Source organism: Hemibagrus wyckioides, linkage group LG07 (genome assembly GCF_019097595.1).
Source record: "Hemibagrus wyckioides isolate EC202008001 linkage group LG07, SWU_Hwy_1.0, whole genome shotgun sequence".
In the NCBI taxonomy this organism is placed as follows: Eukaryota; Metazoa; Chordata; class Actinopteri; order Siluriformes; family Bagridae; genus Hemibagrus; species Hemibagrus wyckioides.
This window is the reverse complement of record NC_080716.1, coordinates 21,480,535-21,495,745: the sequence shown is the minus strand read 5'-3', so window position 1 is coordinate 21,495,745 and position 15,211 is coordinate 21,480,535. Positions and strand designations below refer to the sequence as shown.

Genomic DNA, 15,211 nt, shown 5'->3' with positions numbered 1-15,211 from the left:
ACACCACAGTACTGCTTGGGCAGCAGTTCCAGCTGCAGGGGTTATATTAATGTTTCTATAGTAACAGCTTGCACAGGGACCTGAATGTCAGATGTTCATATTATCAGATAATACAATTTGTGTCAGTTTTTCTGTGAAGGGATTTTTATTAATATGCAATATATACTTGTGTCAACACTTTGTAACATTCAGCAATAACACTTCAGATTGTGGTTTTTCACTAACAAGCAGTTTTGTGTCTCTTTTTTTTGTTCGTTATTTTTGGGACCTTCGTTTGACCCCGGATTTTATTTGGGTTTTAAAAGTATTAAAGAAATAATTTTTAAAAAAATTATATTTGCATAATGCACATTTTCTTATTGTACATCCTTCTATATTTACATATTTTACATATTCTACATTTATTATATTATATTTACTAATTCAAGGACAGAAAGTTACAAAAGATATGACAAAACTTTATTAGGATTTTTTTTCAGAGACTGCTTAAAGGATACACAAGAGAAATAAATATAAATGAAATGTGCTACATATACAAAATGTATATGCTTAAGGCTTAAGGTTTATATTACGAGATGATATTGCACATGCTGTCTTTATCTCAATCCCAAGCAATATAGATAACATTTGTTTGCAATTAATTTTAAAAAGTGTCATTTGTTTTTTTATGACAAAGGTATAATTTGTGTAAGACAACAAAACTATTATAAATCCCTTGTTGGCATAAATCCATGGAAAAAAATATGAAATGGAACAATGTTTTAATTCATATTTATTATTTTGAATGGATTCATCAAATTCAGGTGATGAAGAACTATAGAAGCACAAGAATAAACTGCCTCTGCAAACGAGAAACGCAAAACAAAATGTAAATAAAAGAATATAAAATGGGTCAATTTGACCTGAACACTACACAATGGTAAAAGGGAGTATTAAACACACTGGCATGGGAATTTACATAAAGTAAATGTTAACAGGAAATAAACCATGTTTTGGGAACGTTCCATAACATTCCATTTAACTTTGAGGATTAAATTAATTTATTTTAACTACTAATATAATGGAATATTTGGCAATTTGCTGAAGTATAAGGGGAATAAATCACTTCATGCTGTAAGTGCTATTATAGAAAAATAAGCTTCAAGGTGGTCACAGTTTTCCACTGTCTTTTCTATAACAGCATGTCCCAAAGTGTTTTAGTCCTTTTAATACTTTATGACTGTTAACAAAGAGGTAGTGTGCTGTATAGCAGATAGACTGGGTGATAATATAATACATCATTATATAGCCAGTATTTATTTTATATAACACTGACCTGTCCTGACCTGCACTACAAACTGTACACCATGCACCGTACACTCCAGTTTTGCTCAGGACTCTTTCTGCACATACCAAGATTTTGCACATTACCTTATTATCTCTACCTTTAAAAGTCTAGTATTTAGTATTTTTTTGTTATATTTCATTTCATTGTCTGTACTGCTTATCTGATCTATCCTAGGGCCTATCTCAGGAGTCATCGGGCATCAAGGCAGGATACAACCTGGATAGAGTCCATTTCTATTATATTTTTTATTTAGTTTGTGGATACTGCTGGAAGTTGTAAATTTCCCATTGGGATGAATAAAGTATCTATCTATCTATCTATCTATCTATCTATCTATCTATCTATCTATCTATCTATCTATCTATCTATCTATCTATCTATCTATCTATCTATCTATCTATCTATCCATCCATCCATCCATCCAACCATCCATCCAACCATCCAACCCACCTGTCTGTCTGTCTATCTATCTATCTATCTATCTATCTATCTATCTATCTATCTATCTATCTATCTATCTATCTATCTATCTATCTATCTATCTATCTATCTATCCCACCCACCCACCCACCCATATATCTATCTATCTATCTATCTATCTATCTATCTATCTATCTATCTATCTATCTATCTATCTATCTATCTATCTATCTATCTATCAGGTGAACTCACAGCAAAAAGTAACTCTTCCTTTATGATTTTTTTTAAATGTTTTTTTAAATACACTGTATAAATGCTGCAGTATATTTTTGCTGTTCTTGCACCTTTCCACACACCAGTTTGTAAAGAATAGGAAAGCAGATTCAACAAACATATATAAATCCTAAATATTGTTGAGTGGCTCAGGAATGAACTAAAATCAACTTCACCTCACATGAAGCGTTGAATTTCATTGTGACATGAGAAACAAATGAGCTAGAATAAACACCTACTAATGTGATAGCGTTCACGTTTTGAATATTATAATGAAGAAAAAAAATATTATAATGAAGAAAACAAACATTTTTTGGTCAACTGTCAGCTTTAAATGCTAGAATAATAGACTAAAAAAATAAAATTGTAGTGTATGGTGCATTTAATGAAGAAGCATCGAATGAGAGATGAAGAGAAAGTAAGTTTATGGTTGTGGAAATCTAGAGAACATGGCTAGTAACAGGCTGAAATGATGTCTTCCAGATTTTCAGATTTTCCAGAGTACAGGTTTCATGGTATTTGTCTCTGATAAAGATGATTCTATCAATGATCCTGGCAGTGTACATATCACTGTTTGTAAGACAGGAGAAGCTGAGATCATTCTAAAGTGCTCATAGGTGGAAAATATATGTATATATATATTACACCCTTCAATCTGAGTATGTGTGTGTAACATTTCACAGAGCCATCACCATTAATCCTCCTGATCATCAATAACAGTTTAGAGACAGTCATCGTGTGTCTTGTGATATTTTAAATACAGCAAGCAATGTAGAGAAACCCAATATCACTCACTCTCTCTCTCTCACACACACACACACACACTTGGTGAAGACAGGCTTCCTCTGCTGGAATAGTGTCAGCAGGATTTGCCTGTTGAATTTATGGAGGTAAATTTGCTCTCTTGGCTGAACGCACCGTTGCAGTGTATTCATCGATACACACAATCATTAAGTTAAACTGACAAGCGCTTAGTTAGCGAGAACGCCTGATCAAACACAACACACAACAGCCATCTCCTTTATCAAATTGAAGCTTTATAGTATTAAGATAGACAAGGAGCTTTGTAGTATTAAGATAGCAGGAGAATTCTCCATTTCTGAGAGGAAATACGTTAGTATCTACCGTATTAGCCGAGATCGTTTGGTGTAACGGTGCTGAATGGGAAATTAGACCCTGATAAGTAAGTGTCATGTAAAAATTGTTGAGAATTCAACAACTTTCAATATTTATTCTCCTGTTTGAGTGTCACTGATTGACACCAGGTTTTAAATGATTATCTAAAAACAAAGAGAGCATGCTTCTTGACCTGTACCTGTACCTGCACCCAAGACTTGTACCTGCACCCAAGTTTAAGAAAAGTCTTCCAGGTTTTTTAAATCATTTAAAATCTAATTTAAACCCACATCTCTGTTCAATATTGATCAATATTGATTAACTGTTTTATATTGTTATTGTGTTTCTATGCTGTATGTTTCATGTTTTGTTGCTGCGGTGTGTGACTTTGTGTTTGGTTTATTATTTGATTTTCTATTTGGAACCATTTGCACCGCATTGGTCAAGTCAAGTCAAGTCAAAGAAGCTTTATTGTCACTTCAACCATATATAGCTGATGCAGTACACAGTGAAGTGAAACAACGTTCCTCCTAGACCAGAGGTGCTACACATAAAGACAAAGTACAGTGACGCAGACAAACATAGAGCTAAACATAAATAAAGTATAGTTTAGATAAAACTAACAAGAAAAACTAAACATACAACAGAAGTGCACAGGATGACAAGACAAGACAAAGAAAGTGAGTGCAAATATTAAAGTTACATGTACACAGGATCAATATAAAGTGTAAAGTGGTCAACTGCTGTTGTATTTAACTGTGCTCTGACACTGACATAGACATCTGTTTATACCTGACTAACTTATTAAACATTAAACATCAGAAAAGTGATCTCAGTGATTATGAGCATTGTTTGTTTGGGCGGCTGAGTGTTTCAGAAACTGGTGATCTCCTGGATCTGTCTCTGGAGTTTACACAGAATGGTACAAAAAAAAAAACATCCAGTGAGTGATGGTGGAAAAGCCTTGTTAATGAGAGAAGTCAGAGGAGAAGGGCCACTGAGATTCAAATAGCTCCTCTTCACAACCATGGTGAGCAGAAAAGCATTTCAGAAAGCACAAACCTTCAGGTAGATGATCTGTAACTGCAGAAGATCACGCTAGAGTCAGCCAAGAACAGGAATCTGAGGCTTCAGTGTGCACAGGACAGCGAAAGATGAACGTTTTTAAATGATATAAACAAGCCGTTCTACAGTAGTCTGTATAAAGCATGCTAAAAGCATGTCTGTATAAAGCACCTTAAATACCAACACAATCCTGTGTGTATAAGCTGTAGTGTCTCGCAAAGCAAAATATTGCAGCTCTTTAGAGGTGCGCTCCTGCGTTAATGATGTTTTTATGAGTCTGTAACAGTATACATTATTCAAAATATGTGTAATAAACAGCAGAACTTTTCCTCATAAACAGAGTGGAGAAGATGAAGCAGAGCTCCCCTGAAATTCAGAATGCTTTAGTACTGTATTGAAATGGATTTTCTTTGTTGCTCCTCACCGCAGCCTTTATTCACGCACTGAGGCCCACAGAGCATGACGTCAGAGTGACTGAGGGAGAAACACAGTCTGAGAGAGAAACAAAGCACACAGTAAAGGGAGTCTGTCTGCAACCAAGCTTATTTCTAGGAATATGAGTGGGGTCTATGTGCTACTATATGCACTAATAGCCCAATCCATCAGATTCATCAGACGTCATGAGAGTGTTCTCCATGTATATATGCAATTAGTCAAATTGTTTAAAGGAGCAGTTTGTAGGTTGCTCTCCTGCCTTCAAGGTGAATGGGACATGGGTAAGAAACAAAACAAAGCTACTTTGTGGGTGAGATAAATGAAAATACAGGCTTAAAATGAATATGACACCTCGAGCCACTACATGAAAATATTGAAAATCATTCATAGCTCAAGGGTTGCAGGTTCGATCGTGAGCTTGGATTACTGTGTGTGCAGAGTTATATATATATTAACTATGATCTCTGGTTTTCTCTCACCTCCAAAAAACCTGGCAGTAGGTGACTCTAAATTGCCCCTTATAGTGCATCTATGATGGACTGGTGTCCCATCCAGGACGTATTCCTGCCTGATGCACACTGTGTGTCCAGGATAGACATCAGATCCACTTCATCGCTGACCTGCAGAAATGCAGATAAATGAATGAATTTTACTATTTTTTTCAGTAACTGTGTTATCCTGGTCAGGGTTGTTGTGGATCAGGAGCCAATTCTTTCATCACTGACCACAAGGCAATGAGTTTTATTTATTATAGGTTCTTATAAAATTGCATGTGGCTGTTTTTAAAAATCTATATCAAATGTTCATCACGGAAATTGCCTACTGCAGTTCAGGTGGTGGATATTTATTGACTACATAAAGTATATTTCCTATTGAACTCTCATCCATATACACATATCACAGTGGGATGAAATTACATCTCCGGGATCATGGTGCAATACAACAAGCCCACATATTTCTGGTGTTTGCAGAACGCACAGGACCATAAATCATAAATAGGGTTTTTTTTTATTTTTTTTCAATTTTGTTACAGTGGTGGAAATCCCAACCTACCATAATCAAAGTTATTATATTTATCTTTGAGGTCTGGTACATATTAGGCTGTTACTAGAATTGAATGTGTTACCTGGGTAACTCAAAAATAAGCAATCATTATAAATCAAGCCATAGTGACAATTTTATTAACAGTATGTTGGTGGAAATATAGGAATAAAAAGCTTAATCGCAATGGAGCAGTCTTTAAATATATTCTGATTCTCAAATTGTACAAGGTGCTATGTGCAAGTATACATGTATTTTTTATTTGGATTCACTTCCAGCATATGCTCCTGCAGCCGTCAGTGCTCTGTGTGTGTGTGTGTGTGTGAGTGCAGCTTTAGTGTTGTATAACTGTGGAGTCACATGTATATTTGAATGTACGGAATAGGAGGTGATGTAATAGGTTTACCCACAGTGCCATGCGGGGAAGATGAATGGAGGAGTGTGAGCTCGGGCGATTGGCGGGAGCTTCATCAATGAACCAGCGCTTGGGCTCATTGTCATTCTGATCAGGTTGTGTGATTCATAACAGCAGCCGCCAGGGAGAAAGCAATAAAACAGCATTCCTGTAGACAGCTCAATGCGATGTCTCGCTGTCCCTGTCTTCCTGTTCCTCTCCTTTCCCTTTCTCTCCCTCTCAGTCTCTCATCTTTCCCCCCTCTCTCTCCCACTCTCTCTCTCTCTCTCTGTCCCATTTTTTTCTCTTTTTCTCTCCCTGCCTTATCACCTCCTTCTTTTTTCTTTCTTCCTCCATTCATTCAAGCATTTTCTCTTCCTTCTTCCATCTTTACTCTTTCTCTCTGCATTTTCTCCCACCCACTGTCTCTCCTTTATGTCTCTCCAACACTCTTTGACTCTTCCACCCCCCATGGATCTCCAACTACCTACAAAATCTCACCTCTTTATAACTGAGAGTTCATTACAATTTTAATCGGTGAATAAATAATGACTTAGGGAGAAGTAATAACTTCGGTGCTTCCTTCTTATGTGGAATATCACAATTTTCACCATTTAAGGAACTCTCATGAGACTGTAAGTGAAGAGGGAAATCTAAAAACGTCTGAATCTACAGTCACAAATTCATTCATCCATGTGATTCATTCATTCATTATTCTGGGAATACTGGGTAAGTTGTGAGAATACACTGTGGATTGCATTTCACCACATACATATTCCCATATAGGGGCTATATAAAGTCTCCAATCCACATATAGTTTTAGGAGAAAACCAGAAAACATGGAAGAAACTGGGGACCCTGAAACCGTAAGATGGAAACATTCACTGCTGTCTTTTTTCACCCCAGGTTAATCTTTATTACCTCCTGGAAATATGGATATACAGTATAGTGTACTTTTACAAATACCTTAAGGTCCATAATTGGACCACTTATCCTCTTTTCTACGTATAAGATACAGACTAAAAGAACACAAGGTGACAAATCAGCTCAATCACATACACAGTACACTGTAATGATACTTAAGCAGTGAGTGGACAACACCCACTGGGGAAATGCGTGAGATTTCAGAACAGAGTGTGAGGAACACACACACACACACCAGCCTCACATCTCATCAAGGACAATTCAATCCACATATGGAGACACTACGCTAGAGCCAAGCTGTTGCGTAATAAAACACGGAAGCGGAGTCACCGAAACAAAAACAGAGGGGAAAATTGAAGATTACAGGCGGAATGCCAACTAGCTCAGGACATGGCGCACTATAGCAGGATGGAGAAGTCCTTTACAGAACGTGTAGACATCTGGGATTAAGACAAGCATCAGTAAAGCATCGGTGCGTAATTATTGAAACGTAAAGCACAATATGTGGAGGTGTTACACACATCCCTGAGAGGGCACCTTGACACTGTGTGTGTGGGGGGGGGATGCTGAATGACCTGCTATACATTATATATATATTATTATAGATAAACATGTTGGATATGGACAGTACCCTGTACTCGTGTTGTCTTGCTGGCGTTCTATTATTAATATTATGTCTCTGATTCACAAACTCGATCATGACTGTAGTGAAGCCGCTTGACGTCAAAGCGGGAGAATCGTGGGCGTGGCGTGTGGAAGGGGGCGGGGTCATATCAAAGCCCAGGCAGCGCCGCGGCTCGGCTTCATGCACTGATAGCAATGCTGAGTGAGGAGCGGCTGCTGCGCCTTTGCCGAGGATTCCGCCTGAGAAGTGCCACGATTGCACTCGATGACACAGAACAGCGTGGAAAGGACGGGATAAGGACCTGATGATTTTTTCCTAGCGCCACTCCTGTCCTGTGTCCTCTACCTCCATCTCTCTGTCGTACGAGAAGCGCGGACTGAGAGGGAAACACACTGCAGCTTCATGGCACTAAGGTACGATGTGATGTTTGCGTCTTTGCGTGCTTTTCACTGGCGTTAGGAAAGAACAACTGCGCCGGAATGACGGTGCTCACTTGAACTGTAATTCCAGAGGCTTGACCTCCTGACAGTCCTTGTCAGTCTTAGTTGTTTTTTTTGTTGTTGTTGTTGTTTTTTTTAGATGAACACAGCGCGGGTCACTGGGAATAAAATTTATGAATGAAGCGAGCTCTGTGGTGCGCGCCGCTCGAGATTGTGGAGGCGCAATGCACGACGCCTGCACAGGAGACCCGGTTTATTTTTAGACGATTTCTAAAAATAGAAGCCAAGCGAACGGTGCATATTTGAAAGACCTGCTCCTGGTCTTGACGCACATTTAAGACAAATGAACACGAGCAAAACGATTTTGACCTCTAAATGATGTCATTTCCATACTGTGTGAATACGACGTGTTTGCCTGGGAAGGGTGGAGGTCGCTTTGTGTGCCACTGATGGGTCATGGTGGGATGATTTACAAAAATATCGATTCTTTTAGTTAATTATAGCACGTGATGCTGCTGCAAATAGTAACTCTAGTTCTAGTCTTTCTATATCTGTTAGCTGGAGATCATTATTTTGGTCATATTTGGAGGTTGTCCTAAACAGGTCATTCTGATATGTTCTCCCTTTTTTCTCTCATTTTCTCTATCCACCGCACCCTCTCTCTCTCTCTCTCTCTCTCGCTCACTCTCTCTCTCTACATTTCTTTTTCTCTCTCAGCTATGATTCACTCTCTTGCAGCAGCAATGAGCAACCAACTTCAAAACACCTCCTCTCTGAACTCAGTCGGCGTGTGGAATTTCCAGGACGCACGCAACTCGTCACCTGTGCACACTGCAGACCTGCAGCCCCTTACCGTTAGCCCTTGGGACATTGCGCTGTGTGTGACTGGGACACTCATTTCCTGTGAGAATGCGATTGTGATCGCCATCCTGTTCTACACTCCCACCCTGCGGGCACCCATGTTTGTCCTGATAGGGAGCCTTGCTTTTGCGGACCTGCTTGCAGGCCTCGGCTTGATTCTGAACTTTATCTTCATCTACATGTTCAACACAGAGTTTGTCACGCTGGTGTCGGTCGGGCTGCTCATTGCTGCATTCTCTGCCTCTGTACTCAACATCCTGGCTATCACAGTGGACCGATACCTGTCTCTCTACAACGCACTAACCTACAACACGGAACGCACAATGACTTTCACCTACGTGATGGTGGTGTTCATTTGGCTGGTGTGCATCACGCTTGGTCTGCTGCCTGTGCTTGGATGGAACTGTCTCCAGGACGAGGCCCACTGCAGCATTTGTCGCCCAGTCACCAAGAACAACGCCGTGGTCCTTGCGGTGACTTTCCTGCTTGTGTTTGCGCTCATGATGCAGCTCTACCTGCAGATCTGTAAGATTGCCTTCCGTCATGCGCAGCAGATTGCTGTGCAGCACCAGTTCATGGCTATTTCCACCACTAAAGGGGTCTCTACACTTTCTGCCATTCTGTGCACTTTTGCCGCATGCTGGATGCCCTTCGCCATGTATTCGATTGTGGCGGATTCTAGCTACCCAATGATCTACACATATGCCACAGTACTGCCAGCGACATGCAACTCCGTTATAAACCCAATTATTTACGCCTTCAGAAACCCAGACATTCAGAAATCCCTGTGGCTAGCCTGCTGCGGATGTGTCCCAGCCAATTTCTCCCAACGACCAAGGACATCAAGTGACGTATAGGTCAGATCACATATGATTAGCTTTCACTTTCACATGGAATTTGTCCACTCCTCCAAAAAAATACCCCAACAATATAAAAAAGAGAAGGACACAGAAAACAAAAAGTACATATTTGATCATGCTATATGGTTACTGGGGTAAAATATCTCCAAGAGCTCTTTACTATATGTTGGGATCAGTGTCCACTGTAGTATAAAGCAATGGTGTGGTGAATTTAATCCTCTCTAGCCAGTAGCCAAAAATGTGCACAATAGCTAAGGTTCAATGAAAACAAATCCTTTATATTGTAAATCAAAGGCCTAAGTTCTGGCACCCTAACCACACACACCTAGCCATATACATCAATCAAATATGGTGCCAAAATTAGTCTGAGTGTCCTTCTTTATTAGTTGACATCAGAGTTGGTCACTGTGCCTTTTAATGGCCTTCATATAAAGAATAGCTTCATGGAGACATGAAAGCCTCTAGAAATGAAAGAAACTGGTGATCGACCTTGCAACTGTCTTGACAGAAATGTAATATTTGCATGTTAACCTTGATTGTCAGTCTAGAATCCATGGAAATGTCTTGGTATGATAGAGTATAAACATACTGCCAGAGATGCAGTACATTTACATGCACTGCCTTCAGCACCATGGACAGCAGCCAGTGCGCTGACCAGGCCATTCCTGAAGCCCCACGTTCCTTTATAATGTAGAAAAACAAAGCTGTGTGAGCAAAATCCACAGGCACTTTATAATCTCTCTTTACTCCAGCTGTTCATTCAACTGTATTAGACACAGATAAAGACAGGGCAGGTTGACAGAGCTGTATGCGCAAAGGTTCTCAGGCTAGTTAACACTTGTTTAATTCCCATTTACATTTTGCTTACTTGTTTATCCAAAGTGTGTTAAAATTGAAATAGGATACAACTGAGCAGTTAAGGGTTCAAGGACCCAACAATGGCAGCTTGAAAGTGCTGGGATTTGAACTCTAAACCATCTGAAGAGTAGCCTAAAGCCTTAACCACCAAGCCATGATGTCCTCAAAGTAGAGCCCTGTCTGCAAAGGAAAAGCATCTGCTGCAGTGTTTTACATGGAATCTTTAAGGGTTTCCCCAAAGGGACAGTCTAAAGAAACCTTTATTCTAGATTCTAGACTTAATCTATTCCCCAAGAGCGCAGAGCATGATACTGACTAAAATGTTGAACTGCAAAATTCAATAAACCATAGTAGCTACCATCAGAGTAGAATTAATAAGCTGCTTCATTTAGCTCAATATTATTTCTAGAACTGGAATTGAAAAATGGGCTTGAATTAGATTGAGGAAAACATGCAAAGACATTCTCTTGTCCCTTAGTCTAATCCAAACTGACACAAAACTATTATAATGAACTTAGTTATTGGACTGTATGACGGAACACACAGCAAAACCTGCCCTGTCTTTTTAACCTAATCCTTTTATAGCAATTGGCTTCTTCCTTATGAGTTTACAATTATGCATTGAATTTGACACCCCTGATTACACACCGCACTACAGTGTAACACCAAGTGTAGAGCATCAATAAACGAGACTTTACTGTGAAACCATGGAAACAGTGATACACACAAATCATGAGCATAGTGTAGATATGAATATATTAATAGCTTATATTGGTATCAGGTAACTGGGGCAGCAGGCACTGGACTGGATGTTCCTGAATTGAGGTTAATGAAAATAGACCATGTGCTATAGTTCAAAATTGCGGCTATGTCTTAAATCCATCCATAACTGCTCATGACTGGAGATTCAGCTATTTAAAATTGTGTCCCATGTAAAAAAAAAAAAAAAAATATATATATATATATATATATATATATATATATATATATATATATATATATATATATATATATATATAAAAAATAAATCTAGGGCACTGGAACATTTGTCCCCTCAAGAATCACATGTCCTTCAAAATATATGGGACTAACAGCTGTCCTAACCACTCCCAGATTACACGACTGAAAAGAAGAAAAAAATGTAAGATGTTGATGGAGTCACTCGTGTCATAACAGTCACTCGTGTGTATAAATTATTAATAGAACATACACATTTCTATTGTGCATTTTAACTTTTGATGTTTTTGGGGGTTTTTTTAAGTGAAGTGTACACTTTGTTGTCAACCAACTGCATGGAAATAGGTGTAACAACATTTCGTTCTGGAAAGAGTGGGGGAGAAAAAAAAAAGCCGTAATTCTTTTCACTCCCTTGTCTAAAATGTATGATCTTGTTTTGGGCCTTATCTTCTTAATAACTGCAATAATCTATCAATGTGCACTGTCCATTGATAATGCAAATCTCAAGGAGGCCATCGATAGAGCTAAGTCAACATTGAACTGACCTTGAACAGAGCTAATTTAACCTTGAGCAGAGAGAATTCAGCCTTGAACTGAACTCAACTAGAGCTAATTCAACCTTTGACACTTGAACAGGCCAAACAGGTCAAAGAACAAGTTCTGTTCTTAAAAATCTGAGCTAGGAAAGTTTAGGGGTCTGAAGTTTGGTGGAGGCCCTGAACACACACACACACACACACAACACACACAGAGACTAACCTCAGCCACTTTAGTGACCTACACTTTATCTGATGGACTTTTATTTTCGAGCTGTCCTACCGTCTGTACACTCAGAAGACATTGAATTTGCTGTGTGTGAGAAAGAAAAAGAGCTAATAGTGTGTTTATATCACTCAAATGTATCTTGAGTGGGCATCAGTGGCCAATCATGTGTGCCCACTTCAAAACCTTGATGTGTTGATGCCAGTCTGTATTGTTAGGGTATCATATTTCCAGAACTGTATTTAAACGGACGCCATAGATTCAGTTTCTTCAGGGGCACTAGGGTTATTTTTCATATGCAATGCTGTATAGATACATTCTATTTTTATACACATCAGGGCATGAGTTTTACAACACAGTGGTGTCAACGTGCGTGCGTGCGTGCGTGTGTGTGTGTGTGTGTGTGTGAGTGTGTGTGTATATGTATATAATATCCGTATTCTTGTAAGTGGTTTCTTAAAAAAAAACAAAAAAAAAACAAGCAAAACGAGTGTTGCTGATGCAAAAAGTGCCATAATTTTAGTAGTGTCTTTCTTACTTACTTATTGATTTCAAGACATTTGCAGACAAATATAAAGAAGACAAATAAGGATTTATAATTTCTATCATCACCTCAGTTAGAGACTATGTAGAGCGTAACGTAATGGAGAAGCTTCAGTAGATCTTATCATGGTGGGATGTTATTCAAATTTAGTGTATACTCTTCGAAACTGAGAATCCCCGCGAGAACGAGTCCCGTATTCCTATTTTGGAATTAAAAAAATATTGAATTTCTGATTCATTTCTCGAAGAACCTTTCAGGAACCCTGTTTTCTGAGTGTTTCTACATATACAGTGGGGTACCACACTGAAAATCTGGAATTTCAAGATACTTAGCATGAATAGCTTAAATCTAAATGTAAGCATATGTGATATTGACCAAATGGTCAGATTTTCCTCAAAGTCTGATTTCTTCTGTTAAAGTGTGTGTGAATAGAACCCTCTGATCTAAAATGGACCATAAGGTTTTGGACCTCTCAAATATCACATTTCTGATATGGAATTGAGAGTTCTTGAAAGGAAAATTGAGTTTTATATAGAGCCAGTAATGTTCCTAGGATACTAACATGTGCATTCTATATACATATAGAAATATAAGAGATTAGAAATATTGGCACTTTAATCAGTCTTTTTGTCAATTTGCCTCTCATGGTGAAAGTACGATTCTTGGCCATGTTGAGTGATGAAAAACTCTCTAGTAATAGCTAGATGTCTGGCACATTTGTCCATTTATGGATCCAGAATTAGCTTAAAGAATATATATGACCCAAGTTTTGAAAGACTTGCTCAACTGTGATGCTCTTCCATCAGATTCCCATCAATCCTGACTCATTTATCAGTGCAGTACCAGAATTCAGAATTCGGTTCTACAGTTAATCTGTACAATTGTCATTGTTGTGATTCATTTCTATGATGGATTGTTCGTTAACTCTGTGACAGTCACTGTATTTGGAACATTCATGCGTGGGCGTATCCATGTTCTGATTTATTAGATCAGGACCCCCTCTGGAAACTGGGAATAGCCTTTGTGCATGCTTTGGCCGCCTTCTTTCCACATGGTGTCCTACTGGCTCTGTCCCTCACTCTGGAGTGTCCTCTCTGAGTCAGACAGTGGGCAGATGGATGTCCACCTCCTACCACCTGCTTAGCACTGACCTGTCTAATCACTGCTAGATAGCATTACAATCTCACAAGGTGGTGTAAATTTGAGTCTAGCCAAAATTCGGAAAAGGGGGCAGGGAAAGAAACGGCGGTATACTTCAGGCTCGAGGTCTGTGAGCCGCCTGGATGACGCTGCTGCTGCTTGCATCTCCAAAGAGGAAGAGAGGGCGTTTGAAAGACAGCGCCCAACCACACGGATGCTTTATTACGCCTAAATCTGGCCCTCCTAAAAATAGTGTCTCAAAATGTGAGGCGCAAAATGTTAAATTTATCCCGGAGCACTTGAAATCCCTTTTCTGGGCCATTAAGCAGAGCTCATCTTCTTTCTTCAGAGAGCGACATTAGTGGAAGACGACTTCCAGAAAGAGTGAATCATTAGTCTACTAGAAATAAACATAGATCTAATGTGAGTATTACTTTCATAGATACGCACATTAGTCCTGTTAGCGATTGATGTCCATTTATAGCCAGCAACCTTTTCTTTTCACTCTTCCACCTGCATGGGGTGAAAATGGAAACCTTTTCAAGGCAAAAAAAAAAATATCAGCACAAATCATGGGTCCATTCTGGATGGAAATTGTATGTCATACAGGATAAACAAGTGGCCGACTGAGAACGATCACTGGTTTAAACAATACTGTGATGTAAATCTATCGGTTAGTGTCTGTATTATTTTTGTTCGTTTCTCTCTTTGTATTGTGAATTCAAATCTGATGACAAGTACGATGCACTTTATGAGCGGGACATGCTCCACATTGCACTGTACGTGTGGAATGTATCCCCTGAATGAAAATTATTTATTTTTTAATACTGTACATATATGATGAGAAAAAAAAAAGTACATGAAGAAAATACTTTGTGAAATAAAACACAACAACCACCTGCAGACTGCGTGTTTAATGGCGTCTTGATTGTGCAAGAGGATATGGGTATTGTGATTTACTTTTCACCCTCACTGTCCACTTTATTAGAAACATCCATCTAATCAGCCAATCATGTGGCAGCAGCACAATGCATTAAATCATGCAGATACAGGTCAAGAGCTTTAGTTAATATTCACTATTCATTATTATGCCTTACTGCACATAATAATAATAATAATAATATATGGTGAGTTGCATTCTCCATATATAACATAAATGCAAAAGTTCA

General features: G+C 38.8%; 1 protein-coding gene across 1 annotated transcript; it reads left to right on the top strand.

Annotated features, from left to right (window-relative positions):
* The first annotated feature begins 7,504 nt into the window (after window positions 1-7,504).
* On the top strand, window positions 7,505-11,579 carry gpr185b (G protein-coupled receptor 185 b). The gene is made up of 2 exons (XM_058394135.1): window positions 7,505-8,033; window positions 8,778-11,579. Exon 2 carries the CDS (start codon window positions 8,780-8,782, stop codon window positions 9,776-9,778), a length of 999 nt encoding a protein of 332 aa, XP_058250118.1. The 5' UTR covers window positions 7,505-8,033; window positions 8,778-8,779; the 3' UTR covers window positions 9,779-11,579.
* Window positions 11,580-15,211: the final 3,632 nt, after the last annotated feature.

Bases quoted from the DNA above. Each gene is read 5' to 3' on its own strand.
- gpr185b (XM_058394135.1), top strand. From the start codon at position 8,780: ATGATTCACTCTCTTGCAGCAGCAATGAGCAACCAACTTCAAAACACC.